The following is a 20,351-nucleotide window of genomic DNA, read 5'->3' as shown; positions in this document are numbered from 1 at the left end:
GTTGTAGTACTCATTTATCTTATATTTAAAAGTTTATACTTTTGACTGCCTTCATCCAATTCCCCCCTCCCCTGACCTCTGCCTCTGGTAACCACAAATCTGATCTCTTTTTCTATGAGTTTGTCTGTTTGTTTTTGAAGTATAATTGACCTATAACATTCCATTAGTTCCCATTATACAACATGGTGAGTTGATATTTCTGTACATTTCAAAATGATCACCACAGTGATAAGTCTAGTTATGACATGTCACCATCCAAAGTTATTACATAATTATTGACTCTTCCCCACGTGCCTTTCATACCCGTGACTCATTTACTTTGTAACTGGAAGTTTGTACCTCTTAATCTCCCTCACCTATTTCTCTCCTCCCACTGCTCTCTCCTTAAAAAAAAAAACAAAAAACCTTTGCTTGCTCTCTTTTCCTCTTTCCTCCTGGGGTCAAATGGTCTTTGTTCCTTCTTATTATAGCATAGTTGCTGCATTTTCCTCTTTTTAGACAGAAGGCTCACCTCAGCCTACTCATAGTATCTGCCCCTTACAATTCTGGTCTGCCCATGACATTGGCTTGCCATAGTGTCTACTGGCTTCTGCTGTGGCCCTGGCTCCACATTGACCTTTCAACTTACCTTCCCAGAGTTAATTTTGGCAAATTCTTGGGGGAAGAATCTAATTGCCGGGCTTCCCTGGTGGCACAGTGGTTAAGAATCCGCCTGCCAATGCAGGGGACAAGGGTTCGAGCCCTGGTCCGGGAAGATCCCACATGCCGCGGAGCAACTCAGCCCGTGCTCCACAACTACTGAGCCTGCGCTCTAGAGCCCATGAGCCACAACTACTGAGCCCATGCACCACAATTAATGAAGCTCGTGCGCCTAGAGCCCGTGCTCCGCAACAAGAGAAGCCACAGCAGTGAGAAGCCCGCGCACCACAACAAAGAGTAGCCCCCACTCACCGCCAGCTAGAGAAAGCCTGCGTGCAGCAATGAAGACCCAACACAGCCAAATAATAATAATAAATAAAATAAATAAATTTTTTTAAAAAAGAATCTAATTGCCTAGCTTAGGTCAAATGTCTGTTACTGTGGTCCAAAAAGCTGTGGTCAGGGGAACAGGGTCATTTGGTATAAAGGTGGCCACTTAAGCAGGAGGGTGTGAGTGAGAAGGCACCCCAATTCATGTCTTTTAGTTCATCCCATTGCATCAAACTGGACAGCAGCAAGTGGAGGTGACTATCCTTGCCAGAAGCCTCCACTTGCCCTGGTAGCTGCTCCGGTCATGGCGGCATTATACAGAAACCCCATGAAGGCACGCAGCATTTGCCTTGGTCGTTGTTGTATCTTCAGTAGCTAGAGCTACGCCTGGCACATAGCATGCACTCAACAAATATGTATTGAATGAATGAATGGGACTTTAATAACATGATTCAGTATTGCCTCCAAACTCCCTTTCCTAGAAATTAAATATCGCAGGGAAGTCAATTACTTTCCCTCTGAACTACAAAATCTGATTGTAGAGTTCACTGCTCCCTTTTCTCAGGGTTAAGTGTTGGGCTGAAGTGAAAGCATGAAGGGAGGAGGTATGTACGAGTGTGTGTGTGGAGAGGTTGGTGAGGATAATTATTGGGTGGATTGGGTTGAAATAAAAATCTGGAGGAAGGGGTGAGAAGTAGGAACAGAAAGGCCGGGGAGAATGTACCATTTTTCTGTCTTGGTGGAAACCAGAGTGATCTCTAATTATCATAGCTTGTTCTTATGACGTCTCTCAAGTAAAATGAACCCATCCTGAACCTTGAGCCCAAGTCCTGCTTCATGTTATAATAATAATGCTTGCTGCTGGTTCTTTGCCAAGCATGTATTAAATGCCTTGTTCTGTTTAATCCTTACTACAAATGTATTAGATGGCTCTTGCCTTATATTTCCTTGTTCCCTTCCCATCCAAGATTATAAAAAGGTTATTTACATCTAGTTATCTATTTAATTTGTTTAAATTCACTTTCGTTTTTAACCAAAGTGATATTGTATGTAGTATTAAATGTCAAATAGTACTATAAGGCTTATTATAAAAATAGAAAGTCCTTGCCTTTCCCCTCGGCCCATCCCTGAGTTTCATCCCCCAGAGCCAACTGCTTTCAACACTTTTGGTTGTATCTCCTGGTATTACCTCACATTCACTGAAGATGGTACTGAGTCTGGCACAAGGTGGGCCCTTTGTAAGCGGGGTTCTTTCTTGCTCTCACTCTGCTCTACAAGCCTAGGGGTATGGTCAGTTGGGGCGTGATGAGGTCAGTAATATATACAAAGCAGTTCATGAACAACTCAGCTAACATTTACTAGCTCAGGAGACAGTATTGCGCAACGATTCAGAGCACAGGCAGACATAGGCTTAAATTCTAGCCCACTCTCTTTCTACCTCTCTAAGCCTTTGTTTCTTCACCTGTAAAATGGGGAAAGACAATACTCATGACACAAGATTGATACAAAGACAAGGGTGTGGGTGTGGAAAATCAAGTACCCTAAAACATGGCTTCTGATCCATTCCATCAGACAGAGAAACCATGTCTGGAAAAGGTCTTGAAAGATAGGTGAATTTGAACAAGAAGGAAAAAGAAAGGCTATTACAGAAAAGAGAAGAATTGAAGGGCAGACTTAAAGGCAGAGATGAAGATAGTGTGTTTGAGGAATAGTGAAAGTCGACTGATGTAAGTTGAATGTTGGGCTCTTTTTAGGTGTAAGAGGTCATGTCAGATAGGCAGCTGAGGAAAGCCCTGCCAGGGTAGACCCACAGAGTATTACTGTAGGGTGGGTAGGCAGGAATAAGTCAGCGTGCAAGGAGCACTTGTTGGTGAGCAGCAGGCAAAATGGAGTGGATTCAGGCAAGGGGCAGACTCAGGTATGATGTAACCAAGCTTTGCCTGGTACTCCAGAGACCTGATTGAGAGTTCTCAGAGAAGTAGCTTAATTTGAGCCTCATAAGATAGAGTTATACTAGATGGTCTTTAAGAGCTCTTTCAGTCCTAATGTTCTATAATTTCTATCTCATAGTATTTATAGAGTGACAGTGGAAATATAGAAAAAGAGAAAGAATTTAAGTGTTTTGCAAATAGTATCAATATGACTTCGTCACCATTTGGACACTGAGAATAAAAAAGTGTACCAAGAGTGACTAAAGTTTGAATATGGGTGCTTGAGACGTTGGAGTGCCCTTCAGTGGGGAAGTGGGTAGTGGAAGTGACTGTAAAACATGCAAAGGAAAATTCTAGTAGATGTATGAAGAATAGACCAGGCATGTTCCTGTCTCTAGGACTTTGAACTTGATATTACCTCTGCCTGGAACTCTCTTCCTCCAAATGTCTGCATGGTTTCCTTTATGTCTCCCTTCAGGTCACCCTCGCAGTGAGGTCTTCCCTGACCAACAAACTAAAAATTACAAACCTTCCCCACCCTGGCACTCCCTCTCCCCTAGCCCTGCTTTGCTTTTCTCTATAGCATTGATCATCACCTGGCCACTCCATTTTATTCATTGACTGCTAGACATCCTAATATGGAAACTCTGTAGAAACAGTATTCAAAGGATATCATTGTGTTGGAGAGTTTAGGGAAAACAAACAATAAAGATACAGAAAACAAATAAAATGGTGAAAAAAAGGGAGAATTGTTAACTCCTGGAGGAAAGAAAATTGAACAAAAAAGGAAGTGTGATCATGGTTCACACTTGGCCCAATAGTGAAAAATATTATAGAAAATATTGTATCCACTAGGGATTTAACCTAAAATAATAATACTGCCACATGGGAGCATTGAAAGTGGAAACTTGTGAGAGGGGTGTAAATCAGGATATCTATCAATTTCAGTCATTCCTAGAGATACCTGTCCTGGGTGTCTTCCTGCTCCTAGCGGGGGCAGACTGCCTGTTGGACTTCCACAGCTGTCATCCTGGGGCTCCCTGGAGCTTTTCTTCTGTTGGATTTCCTTTTTACCAGATCCCAAGTTTCCCCTCACTTTTTTTAGTTACCCCCTCATTATATCCTTTGGTGGCTTCCTCTCTTCTTTCTGATTTTGTTCGCCCTTCTCTGAATGGCCTTGGCAAGGGATTGGCTTAGGCACGAGCCTATGACACAATTCTGGTCAATGAGAAATAATGGGACATTGACTGGGAGCTTCTCAAAGAGTTTCTCTTACTCTTTAAAAGGGTTATAAGACAGCCATTTCCTCCTCTGCATCTGAATATTGTTACGTGGGTATGTGATGCTTGGAGCTGCTTCCATCCTTTTTCAACCATGAGGAGAAAGCCAAAGAAAACACAGATGATCTGATGCCCCAATGTCTTTGAACCACTAGATTAACCATCCCTAAATCTTGCCTACCTAAAGACTCCTCAAGGGATTTCCTGGAAGCCCAGTGGTTAACTGCAGGGAGCTTCCACTGCAGGGCGCACGGATTCAGTCCCTGGTCGTGGAACCAAGGATCCTGCATGCTGTGTTGCCAAAAAAAAAGTGGAGTAATAAGCCCACTATATTTTATTTTATTTATTTATTATTTTTTTGTGTGTGTGGTACGCGGGCCTTTCACTGTTGTGGCCTCTCCCGTTGCAGAGCACAGGCTCCGGACACGCAGGCTCAGTGGCCACGGCTCACGGGCCTAGCTGCTCTGTGGCATGTGGGATCTTCCCAGACCAGGGCACGAACCCATATCCCCTGCATCGGCAGGCGGACTCTCAACCACTGCGCCACGAGGGAAGCCCAAGCCCACTATATTTCAAATCCCAAAATGTGGTCTGAGACCCTCAGAATCGGCACCACCTGAGATCTTGTTAGAAACGCAGAATCTCGGGCCTCACCCTTGACCCACTGAATCAGCATTTGTATTTTAAGCCTACTGAATCCAGAACCCAGAATCTGGATTGATATGTCCGTTAAAGTTTGTGAAGCACTGCTTTAAGCCATCTTTCGCTATTTCCCTTCTTATTTGCAGCCAAACACATTCTAACTGATAGAGTGGATGAAGCAGACATCTTTCAAGCCATGTGTCACACCTCCTTGGCCCACTTTGACTTCAGCAGGAGCTTCTGTGGTAGGCAGAATTCTAAACATGTCCGCATCCCCACGAACCCTGTCCTCTGGCTGTTCTAACACCAATGTAGTTAGTGCTGTGAAGGGAGTTTGAAGATGGGATTAAGGTTACTAGACAGCTAACCTTAAAATAGGGAAGTTATCCTGGAATATCCAACTGGGCCTAACGTGTCACGTGAGATCTTAAATTTTTTTAAATTTTATTTATTTATTTTGGCTGTGTTGGGTCTTCGTTGCTGCGCGTGGGCTTTCTCTAGTTGTGGCGAGCAGGGGCTACTCTTTGTTGTGGTGCGCGGGCTTCTTCTTGCAATGGTTTCTCTTGTTGCAGAGCACGGGCTCTAGGCACATGGGCTTCAGTAGTTGTTGCACACGGGCTTAGTTGTTCCGCAGCATGTGGGATCTTCCTGGACCAGGGATCGAACCCGTGTCCCCTGCACTGGCAGGCAGATTCTTAACCACTGCACCACCACTTAAGATCTTAAAAGTAGAAGAGGGAGGGCTTCCCTGGTGGCGCAGTGGTTGAGAGTCCGCCTGCCGATGCAGGGAACGCGGGTTTGTGCCCCGGTCCAGGAAGATCCCACATGCCGCAGAGCGGCTGGGCCCGTGAGCCATGGCCGCTGAGCCTGTGCGTCCGGAGCCTGTGCTCCTCAACGGGAGAGGCTACAACAGTGAGAGGCCCGCGTACCGCAAAAAAAAGAAAGAAAGAGAAAAAAGTGGAAGAGGGAGGTGGGAGATGAGCCAGAAGAGGAGGTCTGAGAGATTCTAAGTGTGCGAAGGGCTGGACCTGAGACTGCTGGCTTTGAAGTTGGAGGAAGGGGGCCACAAGCCAAGACATGCAGGCGGCCTGTAGGTGAGAAAGATCCCCAACTGTTGGTCAACAAGAAAACAGGAACATCAGTCCTACTGTTGCATAGAACTTGGATTCTGCCAATGATCTGGGACATGGATTCATTCCCAACACTTCCACAAAGGAGCATAGTCCTGCCAACACTTTTGTTTTGGTCTTGTGTGACTCTAAGCAGAGAACCAGCTGAGTCACACTTGTGCCCAGAGTTTTGACTTCCAGCAACTGTGTGATAATATATTTCTGTGCTGTTTTAAGCTGCTAAATTTGTGGCAATTTTTTATAACAGCACAGTCAGGGTAGACAGTTCTGTGCAAGCCTAAACTTACTTCTCACTGGCAGCATCCCACTTCAATCATACAATGTGTCTTTCTGTCTTAATGCCTGCCTCAGGACCTCCTCTGATATCAGGGAGCCTACTTGGCACAAAGGAGACCAGAAGTATGAGGAAGTTAACAGCCCTAGAGAAAACACTCACCCAGAAGATCGGGGACCAGTAGATAATTGCTTTAGTCTTGAACCTCTTAATTCTAAATGGTATTTTATTTTGTTTTATTGTTTTCTTTTGGCTGCACTGCACAGCACATGTGGGATCTTAGTTCCCCAACCAGGGAACGAACCCACGCCCCCTGCAGTGGAAGCACAGAGTCTTAACCACTGAACCACCAGGGAAGTTCCTTGAACCTCTTAATTCTGGGAGGCATTCGTACACTTCTCAGAAGTCCTGGTGAAACAAATGCCCCATTATCTACAGCAGTGGTGCCGAAACCTGGCCTCTGTGCGCCAGCGCTGAATTGAATCTGGGAGGCAGAATTTTGGGTGAAGCAGAAAAAAAAAAATAGCTTTATTGGCAAAGCTTTATTGCTTTGCCAAGCAAAGGGGGCCACAGCGGCCTAATGCCCTCAGAATTGTGCGTTCCGACCTGGAGAGAGTAGTGAGGAGTTTTATTGTGAATGGTTCAAAGAGGGGGGCATGATCAGCTCGCGGACATTCTTCTGATTGCTTGGTGGTGAGGTAATTGGGAGTCAGTATCATCAGCCTTCTGGTTCCAACTGGTCTGGGGTCTCCGCGCTTGTGGGCAGCATACAGGTAACTTCTCCCACCTGATGGGGGTGTTCAGTTTCTGCAAAACAGCTCAAAGATAGTGTTATGTGTATCCCTTGAGGGGGAACCAAGACCCTGCCCCAGGGCTGCACTCTTGTTTTTTAAAAATATTTATTTATTTATTTGGCTGCACCGGGTCTTCGCTGGGGCATGTGGGATCTAGTTCCCTGACCAGGGATCGAACCCTGGTCCCCTGCATTGGGAGTGCGGAGTCTTAGCTACTGGGCCACGGGGAAGTCCTGCACTATTGTTTCCTGACTGTTCCTTCCTTGTCTCCGCATCCCCTCCTTTCCCTGATTAGGACCTGTTTGAACCTGCCCTTTGGAACTCAGGGAAGGTCGTGGGGGCTGAATGAAGCCTATTTCCTGCAAACAAGAAATGGGGGACACAGAAAAGCTTTTGTGCCCAGGAGCTCCACAGGGTCCTGCTCGGTTTCAGCAGTAACCCCCATCATGCACCATTAGTTTTTTTTTTTGCGGTACGCGGGCCTCTCACTGTTGTGGCCTCTCCCGTTGCGGAACACAGGCTCCGGACGCGCAGACTCAGCGGCCATGGCTCACGGGCCCAGCCGCTCCGCGGCACGTGAGATCTTCCCGGACCGGGGCACGAACCCGCATCCCCTGCATCGGCAGGCGGACTCTCAACCACTGCGCCACCAGGGAAGCCCCGTGCATCATTAGTTTGGCTTTTCTTTCTTTCTTGTCTCATTCTTTTCAGATCCTCACTCTTGCTTCCTAGAATTACCTCTTAAATGACCTCCCTGCTCCCAAGTCGTTTTCTCAATCTCTGCTTGACCTTGACAGGTGTACAAGTTAATAAAGGGAAACCTAAGTAAAATGGAGTCAGAAGACCAGAAGGTGGAGCTCTCCTGCATGTACCACTTTGCATCAGTACAGATCCCAACAGGAAGAGAAGGTACCTTGCTTCTCCAATAGGAAGTGACACTACTTACTTATATTGCCAGCTGGAAGAATACAGATTTTTCTCCTTGCCTGGCAACAACTCAGCCAATAAGAGACTGGCACAACTCAGCCAATGAAAAGCCACTATACTTCAAACTCACAGTATCCTCCAATAGATTTTTTTGCCCCTCCCAACTTTCTCCTCTCTATAAAGTTTCCTCTCCTTTGTTTTACCAGGACTTGCATGTGGTTCCCCAAATAGTTGTTCGTCCCAAATTGCAATTCTTTGCTGCTCCTGAATAAACCTGTTTTGCTGGTAAAACAACTGGCTGTTTCAGTGTTTTAGGTTAACATGTGCAACCAATAAAGTCTCCTCCATGAGCTCATCTCACTTAGAATAAAATTGTAATTTACTAGATTATTTCAGGGTTTCACACTGAAACTAGGCCTCGAGGAAACCAAATCAGGAATTCCATACCAATAAGTTCTTCTCTTTTTCCTTCTCTTTTAATGGCATTGCCTTTTGATAGAAAGATTGAACATATCCTCAGCACCAGAGAGAAAAATCCCAAAGAATGATTGTAATCGAGGACTCTTGGGTCAGTGTCCATGGTTGGTACAATGGGAAACAGAGCGCTATTGTCAGTTCACCTTGGGTCAGAGTTCTAGCCCTGGGTCAAACCATTAGGGATGGGTGGTAGTGTCAAGGACTCCAGGCATGGCCAGTGGGGACCACCACTGTGTTGCAGAGCAGTCCCAGAAATAGTGGAATAATTGAGAGCTGGGGAACCTTCCCACTAGTTATCTAAGACCACACTACCCACTCCCAATTCTCTTACTTCCTCTTTAATGATTCTTTCTCAGTTTACTTCACATGTTCTTCCTCTGCTCAACCCATAAATCCTGGTGTTCCTGAAAGTTCCATCCTTATTCTTTTTCTCTTATTCATTCCCAGAGTCATCTGATTCTATGGTAGACATTATGGTCTTCTCCTCAACATTTAACTCAATGCAAAAATTTAATCTAATCCAGTCATGGTCATTCCGTTCCCGCTTGGCAAAAATCTGTTTGTGTTGAACAGGCCTAAATCATATTAGACCAATGTGATTCAAGGAAATGCTTGCTTAGGACTTCTGTAAGGCAGCTATGCTCACCACTATACCACCAATGCCTCTTAGGGCTTCTGGGAAAGAGAAATCAGTTTTACCGTTGTCTGTTTGTTGGCAAAAGGAAGCATTCTGCCTGTGGCAGTCATTTTGTGTTTTGAGTGGAGCCAGTTTTGGTGTGAAGTCAATGATGGGGACAGCAGAGCAGTGAGATGGAAGCATCCCAGGTCCCTAATGACATTGTTGAACCAGGGCATCTACCCACTCTGCTCTCCCATTGGATTTCTTGCGCTGTGAGATATGTTTCCACATTGTGTAAGCCAGTTTGAATCAGGTGTTTGCTATTGGAGCTGAAAGCATTCTACTTAATACACACTTTTTTTTTCTTTTTTCTTTAAATTTATTTTTTATTGAAGTATGGTTGAATTACAATGTGTTAATTACTGCTGTATGGCAAAGTGATTCAGTTATACATATATATACATTCTTTTTCGTATTCTTTTCCATTATGGTTTATCACAGGGTATTGAATATAGTTCCCTGTGCTATACAGTAGGGCCTTGTTTATTCATTCTATATATATCAGTTTGTTTCTTCTAATTCCAAACTCCCAATCCAACCCTCTCCCACCCCCCTCCCCCTTGGCAACCACCAGTCTATTCTCTGTGTCCCTGATTATGTTTCTGTTTCATAGACTGGTTCCTTTGTAACATATTTTAGATTCCACATATAAGTGATATCGTATGGTATTTGTCTTTCTCTTTCTGACTTACTTCACTTAGTATGATAATCTCTAGTTGTATCCATGTTGCTGCAAATGGCATTATTTTGTTCTTATTTATAGCTGAGTAGTATTCCATTGTATATATGTAGCAATCTCTTTTTTAAATTTATTTATTTATTTAATTTTGGCTGTGTTGGGTCTTCGTTTCTGTGCGTGGGCTTTCTCTAGTTGTGGCGAGCGGGGGCCACTCTTCATCGCGGTGCGCGGGCCTCTCACTGTCGCGGCCTCTCTTGTTGCAGAGCACAAGCTCCAGATGCGCAGGCTCAGTAGTTGTGGCACATGGGCCTAGTTGCTCCACGGCATGTGGGATCTTCCCAGACCAGGGCTCGAACCCATGTCCCCTGCATTGGCAGGCAGATTCTCAACCACTGCACCACCAGGGAAGCCCCTGTAGCACATCTTCTTCATGCATTCATCTGTTGATGTACATTTAGGTGGTTTCTATGTCTTGGCTATTGTAAATAGTGCTGCTATGAACATAGGGGTACATGTATCTTCTTTTTTTAAAAAAAATATTTATTTATTTGGTTTGCGCTGGGTCTTAGTTGCAGCAGGAAGCCTCCTTAGTTGAGGCACACAGCCTCCTTAGTTGTGGCCTGCAAACTCTTAGTTGCGGCATGCCTGTGGGATCTAGTTCCCTAGGCAGGGATGGAACCCGGGCCCCCTGCATTGGGAGCACAGAGTCATAACCACTGTGCCAACAGGGAAGTCCCAGAGGGTACATGTATCTTCTTGAATTACAGTTTTGTCTGGATATATGCCCAGGAATGGGATTGCTGGATCATATGGTAATTCTATTTTTAGTTTTCTGAGGAAACGCCATACTGTTTTCCACAGTGGCTGCACCAACTTAAATTCCCACTAACAGTGTAGGAGGGTTCCCTTTTCTCCACACTCTCTTCAGAATCTGGTATTTGTAGACTTTTTAATGACAGCCATTCTGACTGGTGTGAGATGATACCTCATTGTAGTTTTCTTTTTTATTAGGTTATTTTATTTTATTTATTTAAATTTATTTATTTATTTATTTATTTTTCGCTGCATTGGGTCTTTGTTGCTGCACGTCGGCTTTCTCTAGTTGCTGCGAGTGGGGGCTACTCTTCGTTGTGGTGCGTAGGCTTCTCACTGCGGTGGCTTCTCTTGTTGCGGAGCACAGGCTTTAGGCGCATGAGCTCAGTAGTTGTGGCACGCGGGCTTCAGTAGTTGTGGCTCTCGGGCTCTAAAGCACAAGCTCAGTAGTTGTGGCGCATGGGCTTAGTTGCTCCACAGCATGTGGGATCTTCCTGGACCGGGGCACGAACCCTTGTCCACTGCATTGGCAGGCAGACTCTCAACCACTACGCCACCAGGGAAGCCCCTCTCATTATAGTTTTGATTTCCATTTCTCTAATATTAATTCACACTTAATGCTGTGAAATAAAATTCATATTTTATGGCAAGACCAGAAAAATTTAAACATAAAAAATTTCATGGATTTCCCTGGTGGCGCAGTGGTTGAGAGTCCGCCTGCCGATGCAGGGGACAAGGGTTCGTGCCCCGGTCCAGGAAGATCCCACATGCCGCAGAGCGGCTGGGCCCGTGAGCCATGGCCGCTGAGCCTGCGCGTCCGGAGCCTGTGCTCCGCAACGGGAGAGGCAACAACAGTAAGAGGCTCGCGTACCAAAAAAAAAAAAAAAAGTTATGTGCCCTTTGGCCTCCTCTCTCCCCACACTGTGCATTGTATAACTGCTTCATGCATCGACCAAATCTTCCCCATCAGCAGAAATACCTGCTCAACTATAAAGAGCAACATTCTCCTAGCATCAATAAGACAACTCCTTAAAGATAACATTCTTATTTTTAAAAATTCTTTTCCACTATGGTTTATTTCAGGATATTGAATATAGTTCCCTGTGCTATACACTAGGACCTGTTGTTTATCTATTTTATATATAGTAGTTTGTACCTGCTAATCCCAAACTCCTAATTTATCTCCCCCTCCCCCTGCTACTCCCTTTGGTAATCATAAGTTTGTTTTCTATGTCTGTGAGTCTGTTTCTGTTTTGTAAATAAGTTCATTTGTATCATATTTTAGATTCCACATATAAGTGATATCATATGGTATTTGTCTTTCTCTGTCTGACTTACTTCACTTAGTAGGATAATCTCTAGGTCCAACCATGTGGCTGCAAATGGCATTTTTCAATCTTTTTTATGGCTGGGTAGTATTCTGTTTTCTATATACACCACATCTTCTTTATCCATTCATCTGTCAGTGGACATTTAGGTTGCTTCCATGTCTTGACTATTGTAAATAATGCTGCTGTGAACATTGGGGTGCACGTGTCTTTTCGAATTAGAGTTTTCTCCAGATATATGCCCAGGAGTGGGATTGTAGGATAATATGGTAGTTCTATTTTCAGTTTTTTTAAGGAACCTCCATACTGTTTTCCATAGTGGCTGCACCAATTTACATTCCCACCAACAGTGCTAGTAGGGTTCTCCTCACTTTCTCCAGCATTTGGATAACATTCCTTCTTGCTAAAGGATCACATGGGGCTTTGATCTGGATTATGTAAACTGTCAATAATACGTCATTTAATGTACAGCCTTCTGTCTCAAAAAAACTTATATAACTCTGCCTTGACTTTTAATGGGCGGAACAGCTCTCAGAGCTTTCTGAGATGCTCTTCCCAGGTTATAATCCTCAAATATGGCTCGAATAATATTTTCCATTTTTGTCTTAGATCGACTGGTTAATTTTTCGTCGACACTCCCATGAATTCTCCTGAATGTACTTTCCTGGGCTCCAAACCTACCCACATTTCCCACATTGCTCCTCTTCCTGAGTTTCCGACAATTCATTTACTTAAGAAATGAGAATCTGGCGCCTCCCAGTGTGCCAAGCCCTGTTTTAGACAGTGCAGATATAGTGGCTGATGAAACAGAATTGTTGTCTTCATGGACCAGAGAAGGAGGCAGACGATAAACAAAACTTTTTCTTAATGAGTCAAATAATGAGTAACGCAGAGTAGGAACTTAATCAGTGTTGAGTGAAAAACTTAACATTGTCTCTAGAATATCACATCAGAGTCTGTTATTCACTCCACAAGCAACCCTGGGCACTGAGTGTCACATCCTGTTTTCCAAGCTCTTGGAATCTAAAAAGGTAAAGGTGACCCAGCGCCGGCTCTCTGGAGCTCAGAGTCCAGAAGGAACTTCGAGCAAGTGTTGAGTGCTAATTTTGTTAGGCCCTGTAAAAACTGCTTCATGGTAGCCATCTTATTTAGTCCTCACTGACTATAGGAGGTTGTCCAAGGACAGAGAGCTTGGGACAACTGGCCCGAGAGCAGGCAGGCTGGACAGTGACAAGAGCTCTGGCGAGGAGACGGTCCTGATCCTTGGACTTAGGCCCAGTCCATGTGACCTTGCGCAAGTCACGGTCTCCCTCATCCTCCCACTCTAGCCAGTGTCTGTAGTGTCTGACTCCTAACGGGGAAGGAGGTCGTTGGAGAGAGGGACAGCCACAGACACGGCTTTCTTCCCCACCCTGCCCTATGCTCCCACGCCCTCCAGCGCCACCGCTTGGACCTTCTCCTGGGTTGCGGGAGGAGGGCATTCCCTTTCCCCCAGCGGGCTCCTTCGCCGCTGCCCCGGGCTGAAAGGCGACAGATCCTCCGCGAGCCACGCGCCTTGACTTTGGCCCCTGCTCCTTTGGCCCGGTATCTCGTAGCTCTCCCCGTCCACTCCCCCCGCGGCTCGCGACCAGTTGGTCTGCGCCGCCTGCACTCTCTGTGTGCCGGGCCCGCCCGCACTGCGGGGGAGAGGCAGGGAGCCGCCCACGCCGCGCTCGGCGCTCGGAGTCGCCGTCTCCCTGGGACGCGCGCGGGCTGCGCGACGCGCGGGAGCCGGGCGGGCAGCCATGGCGCGGCGCGCCGGGAGGTAGCCGGGCGGGACGCGGAGAGCGCGGGGGCCGCCATGGCCCGGCGGCGGCGCCGCGCCTGCATCGCGCTGTTCTTGGTGCTGCTCTTCGCTTTCGGCACTCTCATGGGCCTGCGCACGCTCAAGGCTCCGGACGGACTCCCGGCGCTGGGCCCCGGCCTGGAGCTGGCGCCCTTTGAGCGACGCCCCGAAGGGGGCCCCGCGCCGGCCGCCCGGGCCCCGGCCGCCCCCGCCGCGCCGCCGCCGTCGCCGCCTCCGCCCCGCACCGCGGGCCCGGGCAGCTCCCCGGGCCCGGCCCCAGCGGAGGCCGAGCCCGCCCCCGGGCAGAGTCTGCGCGTCTACTCGGACCTGCACGCCTTCTACTACTCGTGGTACGGGAGCCCGCGGCGCGAGGGCCACTACATTCACTGGGACCACGTCATGGTGCCGCACTGGGACCCCAAGATCTCGGCCAGCTACCCCCGCGGCCGCCACAGCCCCCCCGAAGACTTGGGCTCCAGCTTCTACCCGGAGCTGGGGCCCTACAGCTCCCGGGACCCCGACGTGCTGCGGGAGCACATGACCCAGCTGAAGGAAGCCGCCATCGGTGAGCTCCCCCTCCCCCGTCGCTGGGCCCCCAGCCTCGCCTTTCTTCGTTCCCACACCCCAACTTCCACTGCTCCTATCACGGGGCCGTTGGTCCCACTCAGCCTGGCTTCTACCTCTTCTCTTCTAGAACTCTCATCCCGTGCTCACCAGGAGACCCCGCCCCCATCTCCTAGTTTTCAGACTCCTCCACCTCTGCCTTCTGACCCCCTACCATTCCAGGGCCCTTTCCTAGAGCAGAGCTGCTGGGAGGGCCAGTGGAAGGCGTTTGCACCAGGGCTGTCCCAGGTAGGGAGAGCGAGGAGAGGAGGGCAGTCTATTGGGCTTCTTGGTTTGGGTTAAGTGAGGCCTGGGTGCCCTGGCCCCGCAGGAGTCTGGGGTTCAGAGCAGTAGTGCCTGGGATGGCCTCTGCTTTCACACTAGGCACAGGGTAGGGCAGCAGCCTTTCCTGAGTTTGCTGTTTGCAGAAAGGAAAGTTTGCCCACGTTGTATGATGGACCCTGCTCTATTTGCTGTAAGGGGCCTGGGAGCTTTTCAAGTACTCTGCTTGAAAAGAAGCCCCCCTGTAGGCAGGCTGGGGTGGGGAGGCTGACTTATTTCAGATTTTGTCACTGAATTCTGCTGGATTTTACAGTACATTTCAATTTCTCTGGAAATGGTTAATGTGTGGTGGGAAAATCGAATGCCAGAGACAGTGGTGGGAAGTATTCACAGATAAATAGCACAGAGGCCATCCCTCAAGATTCTACCATCTAGAGGGGCAGACAGTTGAGACAAATGTTATTTCCCACGGGAAGGGTAAAATGACCTCTGCTCAGGGCTCCTCTCCCTGAGGGACCTCAGAGGTGCTCCTCTCCCCCAGAGACAGGACTGTGCCTTCCAGGTGGGTGTGTCATTGTCCACCCGTTTCCCTTTGTTTAACTACTTGCTAATGCAGGCCAGAGGCTGCCGAGGCTCCCGGCTCCTTCCTGGCCTGGCACATTAGGGTTCCTGCAGTCACTGAGCTTCAGCACCGCGGGCTTGGACAGCTCCAGGACTCACAGCTCAGGGATCTGATCTGCAAGAAGAGAACCTGGCAGGAGTCTCCCTCAAGGTTTCATTCAGAAACCATCCTGCAGTTGGAGATGGTTTGTGAGGAAGGAATTCTCTGTTGTGGGGTACTGTGTGTCTCTGAAGTAGCCTCTGTGTTGTGTCTCAGGCGTCCTGGTCCTGTCCTGGTACCCACCTGGCATGGCTGATGATAATGGGGAACCCTCAGATGACCTGGTGCCCACCATTCTGGACACTGCCCATCAGTACAACATCCAGGTGAGTCTCCAAGAAGATGTCAAATGCTCTCTGGCCGATTCTGGAGATGTCCCCTCCTCCGCCCACAGGGATACTGCCTCTACCAAAGTTCTTGGCGTTAGCCCAGGTATGCAAATACGTAGCAAGTGTGGTGTTGGGGGTAGGGGTCTAATAAATAATGCCTATGTCACTTCTTTTTTTGAATTTTATTTTTTATAGAGCAGGTTCTTCTTAGTTATCTTTTTTTTTTGTGGTACGCGGGCCTCTCACTGTTGTGGCCTCTCCCGTCGCGGAGCACAGGCTCCAGACGCGCAGGCTCAGCGGCCATGGCTCACGGGCCCAGCCGCTCCACGGCATGTGGGGATCTTCCCGGACCGGGGCACGAACCCGTGTCCCCTGCATTGGCAGGCGGACTCTCAACCACTGCGCCACCAGGGAAGCCCAGTTATCTATTTGATACATATTAGTGTATATATGTCAATCCCAATCTCCCAATTCATCCCACCACCACCACCCCGCCACTTTCCCCCCTTGGTGTCCATACGTTTGTTCTCTACATCTGTGTCTCTATTTCTGCCCTGCAAACCGGTTCATCTGTACCATTTCTCTAGGTGCCTATGTCACTCTTATTTTTTGAGTTCTGAAAAAAATTTTTGGGAAAAATATAGGATAAATGGCAGACTAAATTAATATCATGGTGATAGAGGTTAGGTTGGAGACCCTGATCCTGGAGAGAGGGCAGGCAAGGGCCAAATAGGCCCACAGACTGAACTCCAGCCTCAACTCCCTAGTGGGAGGCAGTGCTGGGCCTCAAGGAGTAAAGCACAACACGTGCTCTCATCAGGCAGGCTCTCTTTCAAGAGGAAGGATGGAGCTGGCCAGTTACTTTTACCAATCAAGTAAGTCACTGCCCTTACCTGTGTGTGGCAAAAGAAGAAAAACGATGAAAACGAGCCCCACTGCTGTTCCTGAGCCCATCACTGGCACATTAAACAGATCATGGCACGTTTTCCTATGGACACGTCTTCCCATAGTTTCAGGCAGCTAGTGCCAACCACTGGGAGCTGGCACGTAAGTTGAAACCTATTGGCCAGCCTGCAACAGCCCATCAGAATGATTCCCAGAGGCCCTGCTGTGGGAGGTGGGAAAACTCACCCCTGTTTTTCGGGCCCTGAGGGCAGTGGTTGCTTTTATTTACACTGTGCCCGTGACTGCCAGGCCTCTCCTGAACTCAGCCTCTTCTCCAACCCATAGTTGAAGCACGAGCCTTATGGGTTGTGGCCTCTGGACAGATACTCACCTGACCAATATCTCCTGTTTGTGGCAGGTGGCCTTCCACATCCAACCCTACAAGGGCCGAGATGACATCACTCTGCATGACAACATCAAGTATATCATTGACACGTAAGGCTGCTCTGGGACCTGGATTTTGGTGGGGATCTAAATGGGGGTAGGGCTAGAAGGCGCAGGTCAAGAGACAAAAGGGCAGAATGCCCGTGTCCCCAGCATCTAAAAAGAGTAAAAGAGTACTGGGCTTGGAGACAGCAACCTGGGTTTGAATTCTGGTTCTGCGGCCTCCATTCTGTGATCAGAGGCAGTCCTCTTAACCTTTGAGTCTTGTGAGAGTTAACATGAGCTAATATATGTGGAAAGTGGCTTGCAAATGGCTTGCATATATCATTCATTCAAAAAATATTTATTGAGTGCCTTCAGGTGTCGAGGCACTGTCCTACGTCCCAGTTGTACAGCAGTGGGTAGGGCTACCAAAGTTTACATCCTCGGGCGGGTGTGCAGTGAGCAGATAGCGGTTATAGATGACAGATCAAATGGCGATCCATACTATGAAGAAGTAATAACAGAATAAAGCAGGGTGTTAAGAGTGTGCCCAAGAAACAACTTTAGAATGGGTGGTCCAGTGAGCTTCTCTGAGGTGACATGCAAGCCAGCACCTAAAGGAAGAGTCAGCTCTGCAGAGATCTGGGGCAGGCAGAAAACTCCAGGCAGAGGGCTGTCAGATCCAAAGGCCGTCTGATGGGACAAGCTTGACGGCAGCCAGTGTAGCCTGAGTGAAGCGATAGATGGGGTAATAGCAGGAATGGCAGGAATAGCAGGTGGGCAGGGCCAGATCAAGTAGGTGGGGCCTTGCTGGTCTCAGTAAGGAGCAGTCAGATCTGATTTACGCTTTAAAAAGAGACTGGGTTATAGGGAGGTGGAAGTGGGAGCCTGGAGACCATTTAGGTGGCTGTCGGTACAGTCCAGATAGAAGATGGTGGTGGCTCGGCCTGGGGCAGGGAAGTGAGCCTTAAATAGAGGAATGACAAGGCTCGGGGGAGGGTGGGAGGGAACTGGGTTCTTGCTTAGAGGCATGATGAGTCCAACTGTGGAGTCCAACTGGATTCAAAATCGTGCTTGGACATCAGGAAAGATTTCACTCATGGCCAGCCCCCCGGCTGTGCTGGCTTCTTTGCTCTTAGGCTACTGGCTCAGCCTTTTCTTCCTCCTGCTCCTCAGGTATGGCTCCCATGGTGCATTTTACCGCTATAAGAACAGCATGGGTAAGAGCCTCCCACTCTTTTATATCTATGACTCCTACCTGACATCCCCTGAGGCCTGGGCCCACCTCCTGACACTGAACGGGCCCCACTCAATCCGCAACACCCCCTACGATGGGGTCTTCATAGCGCTGCTGGTGGAGGAGGGCCACACCCATGACATCCTGGCCGCCGGATTTGATGGCATGTACACCTACTTTGCCTCCAATGGTTTCTCCTTCGGCTCCTCCCATCAGAACTGGAAAGCTGTGAAGAACTTTTGCGATGCCAACAACCTCATGTTCATTCCCAGCGTGGGGCCTGGCTACATTGACACCAGCATCCGGCCCTGGAACAACCACAGTACGCGGAACAGGGTCAACGGCAAGTACTATGAGACGGCCCTGCAGGCAGCCCTGACCGTGAGGCCCGAGATCGTCTCCATCACCTCCTTCAACGAGTGGCACGAGGGCACCCAGATTGAGAAGGCCATTCCCAAGAAGACGCCGACTCGGCTGTATCTGGACTACCTGCCTCACCAGCCCAGCCTGTACCTAGAGCTGACGCGCCGCTGGGCGGAGCACTTCATCAAAGAGAAGGAGCAGTGGCTGATGTGAGGGGCCTGCAGGCAGGGGCGGGAGGTGCTGACGTCCCAGCCTCACTGGAAGATGTCACCACGTGGGGCTCGGCTGAGGTTGTGGGCACTCGCTCCCAAGTCAGCGGCTGAGTGCTTCTGAGGCAGGTGGGTGCCAGAGTGCCCTGCAGGGATAGGAAACTAGGTGGTGTTCCAGAGAGGGAACCCCAGGGGCTGGCCGGTGGCTGGGCTTAGCCCAAGGCAGCTCCACATCCTCAGTCAGAACACTTTAAGGACAATCCCTTCTAGCTTGGAACTCAGCTGGTTCGTGTTCTGGAGTCGCCAAGTCACTGGACTTAGAAGGGTGTCAGGGCTCTGGGCTAGCATGCACCCTGCTCTCTGCCAACCTGCGTCCTCTCCAGGCCTCCTTCCCACGTCATCTGTCTTCCCCAAGTTAGGGAACCACATTTAAGACTTTCTAAAAGGGAACATTCTCAGTTTAAGCTCTTCCCAGTAGATTCCCGAACCCAATTATCAGGAAATAATCCTGAGCATTCACACGTTCATTCAACACATACTCTGCGAGCACCTTACCGCGTGCCAGGTGCTGGGGGAAAACTTGACCAGGAATGGCTCCTGTCTTCCGAAGCTTACAGGAGCCTGCTTTCCTAATTTGGTGTGGCCTTGTAGCTAGTGCCTAAGCACAGCTGTAAGTTTTTCCTTTTTGCTGTTTTGCCCAGTGCTGGGAGTTCAGTTCTTTTTCCTCGAAGAAAATACCTCTGCACTCCAGAGCCTCCGTTTTCCTAGGTAAACATTTAGCTCCAGGGGGAGGACTAGGACACCCCCCTCCCTTTAGCTGCCTGAACTGAATGAGGCCCACTCACTAGAGCCATTTTCAGTGCGACTGTGATTTGTATTAAAAATGACTTGTTGTTCCTATTCTCAAATCAGCTTTCCTTCTGATCCCTTCAGGACCACAAACTCTTAACTCCTCAGATTCTGTGACAATTGACATATGGGATGGGCTGGCTACAGTGTTAGCACAACGAAGAGTCGAGTTTGCTTAAGAAATTAGTTTCAACAAGATTTCTAGAGGGAATATTTAACAAACCAGTGCTTATTTACAAATAAAGAAATATGCTAATTGCAGGGACCCTCAAAGCAGGCCTTGGGACACCCTCTTGGCAAAATTCTTAGGATCTACTTGAAAATATGTGCATTGGAAACGACAGTATTGAGAAGTTTATGGGCTCAGACTGAATCCTAGTTCTGAGAACTGGGGTGTGAGGGGAGAGGGGAGGAAGTGAGCCCTACTGGTCACAAGGACTCCCAGCTCTAGTTAGGTTAACAGGTACTAAATCCCACCAACGGATGGGGCAGGCCTGGTCCCCTTGCTGTGACTCAGTTGGGGAAACCAAGGCAGGCAGGGACAGGTGAAAAGGGCTAGATGATGACCTGGAATAATTTACAAGGGAGTGACACTGAGGCTTCAGTTCACACATGCATATTTTTAAAAATAGTAAAAGTATGGCCAGACCCGGGGGGCAGGGGCAGTAATTCTCACACACTGCTGATGGCAATGCAACTTGATTCAGTTCTTTTGAAGGCTAACCTCTATCAAGAGCCAAGAAAATGGCCATACACTTG

The 20,351-nt window shown here is 48.4% G+C and overlaps 1 protein-coding gene across 3 annotated transcripts; it reads left to right on the top strand.

The window, feature by feature from the left end:
* The first annotated feature begins 13,698 nt into the window (after positions 1-13,698).
* Positions 13,699-19,650, top strand: MANEAL (mannosidase endo-alpha like). Of its 3 annotated transcripts, none has more exons than XM_029230880.1 (4): positions 13,699-14,313; positions 15,511-15,620; positions 16,927-17,003; positions 18,388-19,640. In XM_029230880.1, exons 1-4 carry the CDS (start codon positions 13,764-13,766, stop codon positions 18,401-18,403), a joined length of 753 nt encoding a protein of 250 aa, XP_029086713.1. In that variant the 5' UTR covers positions 13,699-13,763; the 3' UTR covers positions 18,404-19,640. The 3 variants fall into 3 exon arrangements, with proteins under 3 accessions (XP_029086713.1, XP_029086712.1, XP_029086714.1); XM_029230879.1 differs by having other exon boundaries at positions 13,764-14,313; positions 18,111-19,650; XM_029230881.1 differs by lacking the exons at positions 13,699-14,313; positions 16,927-17,003 and having other exon boundaries at positions 15,550-15,620; positions 18,111-18,747.
* Positions 19,651-20,351: the final 701 nt, after the last annotated feature.

This window comes from Monodon monoceros, unplaced genomic scaffold, assembly GCF_005190385.1.
Source record: "Monodon monoceros isolate NGI ecotype Baffin Bay Population unplaced genomic scaffold, NGI_Narwhal_1 Super_Scaffold_18, whole genome shotgun sequence".
Classification (NCBI taxonomy): domain Eukaryota; kingdom Metazoa; phylum Chordata; class Mammalia; order Artiodactyla; family Monodontidae; genus Monodon; species Monodon monoceros.
The sequence above is the reverse complement of the archived record's forward strand: the minus strand, read 5'-3'. Positions and strand labels throughout refer to the sequence as shown.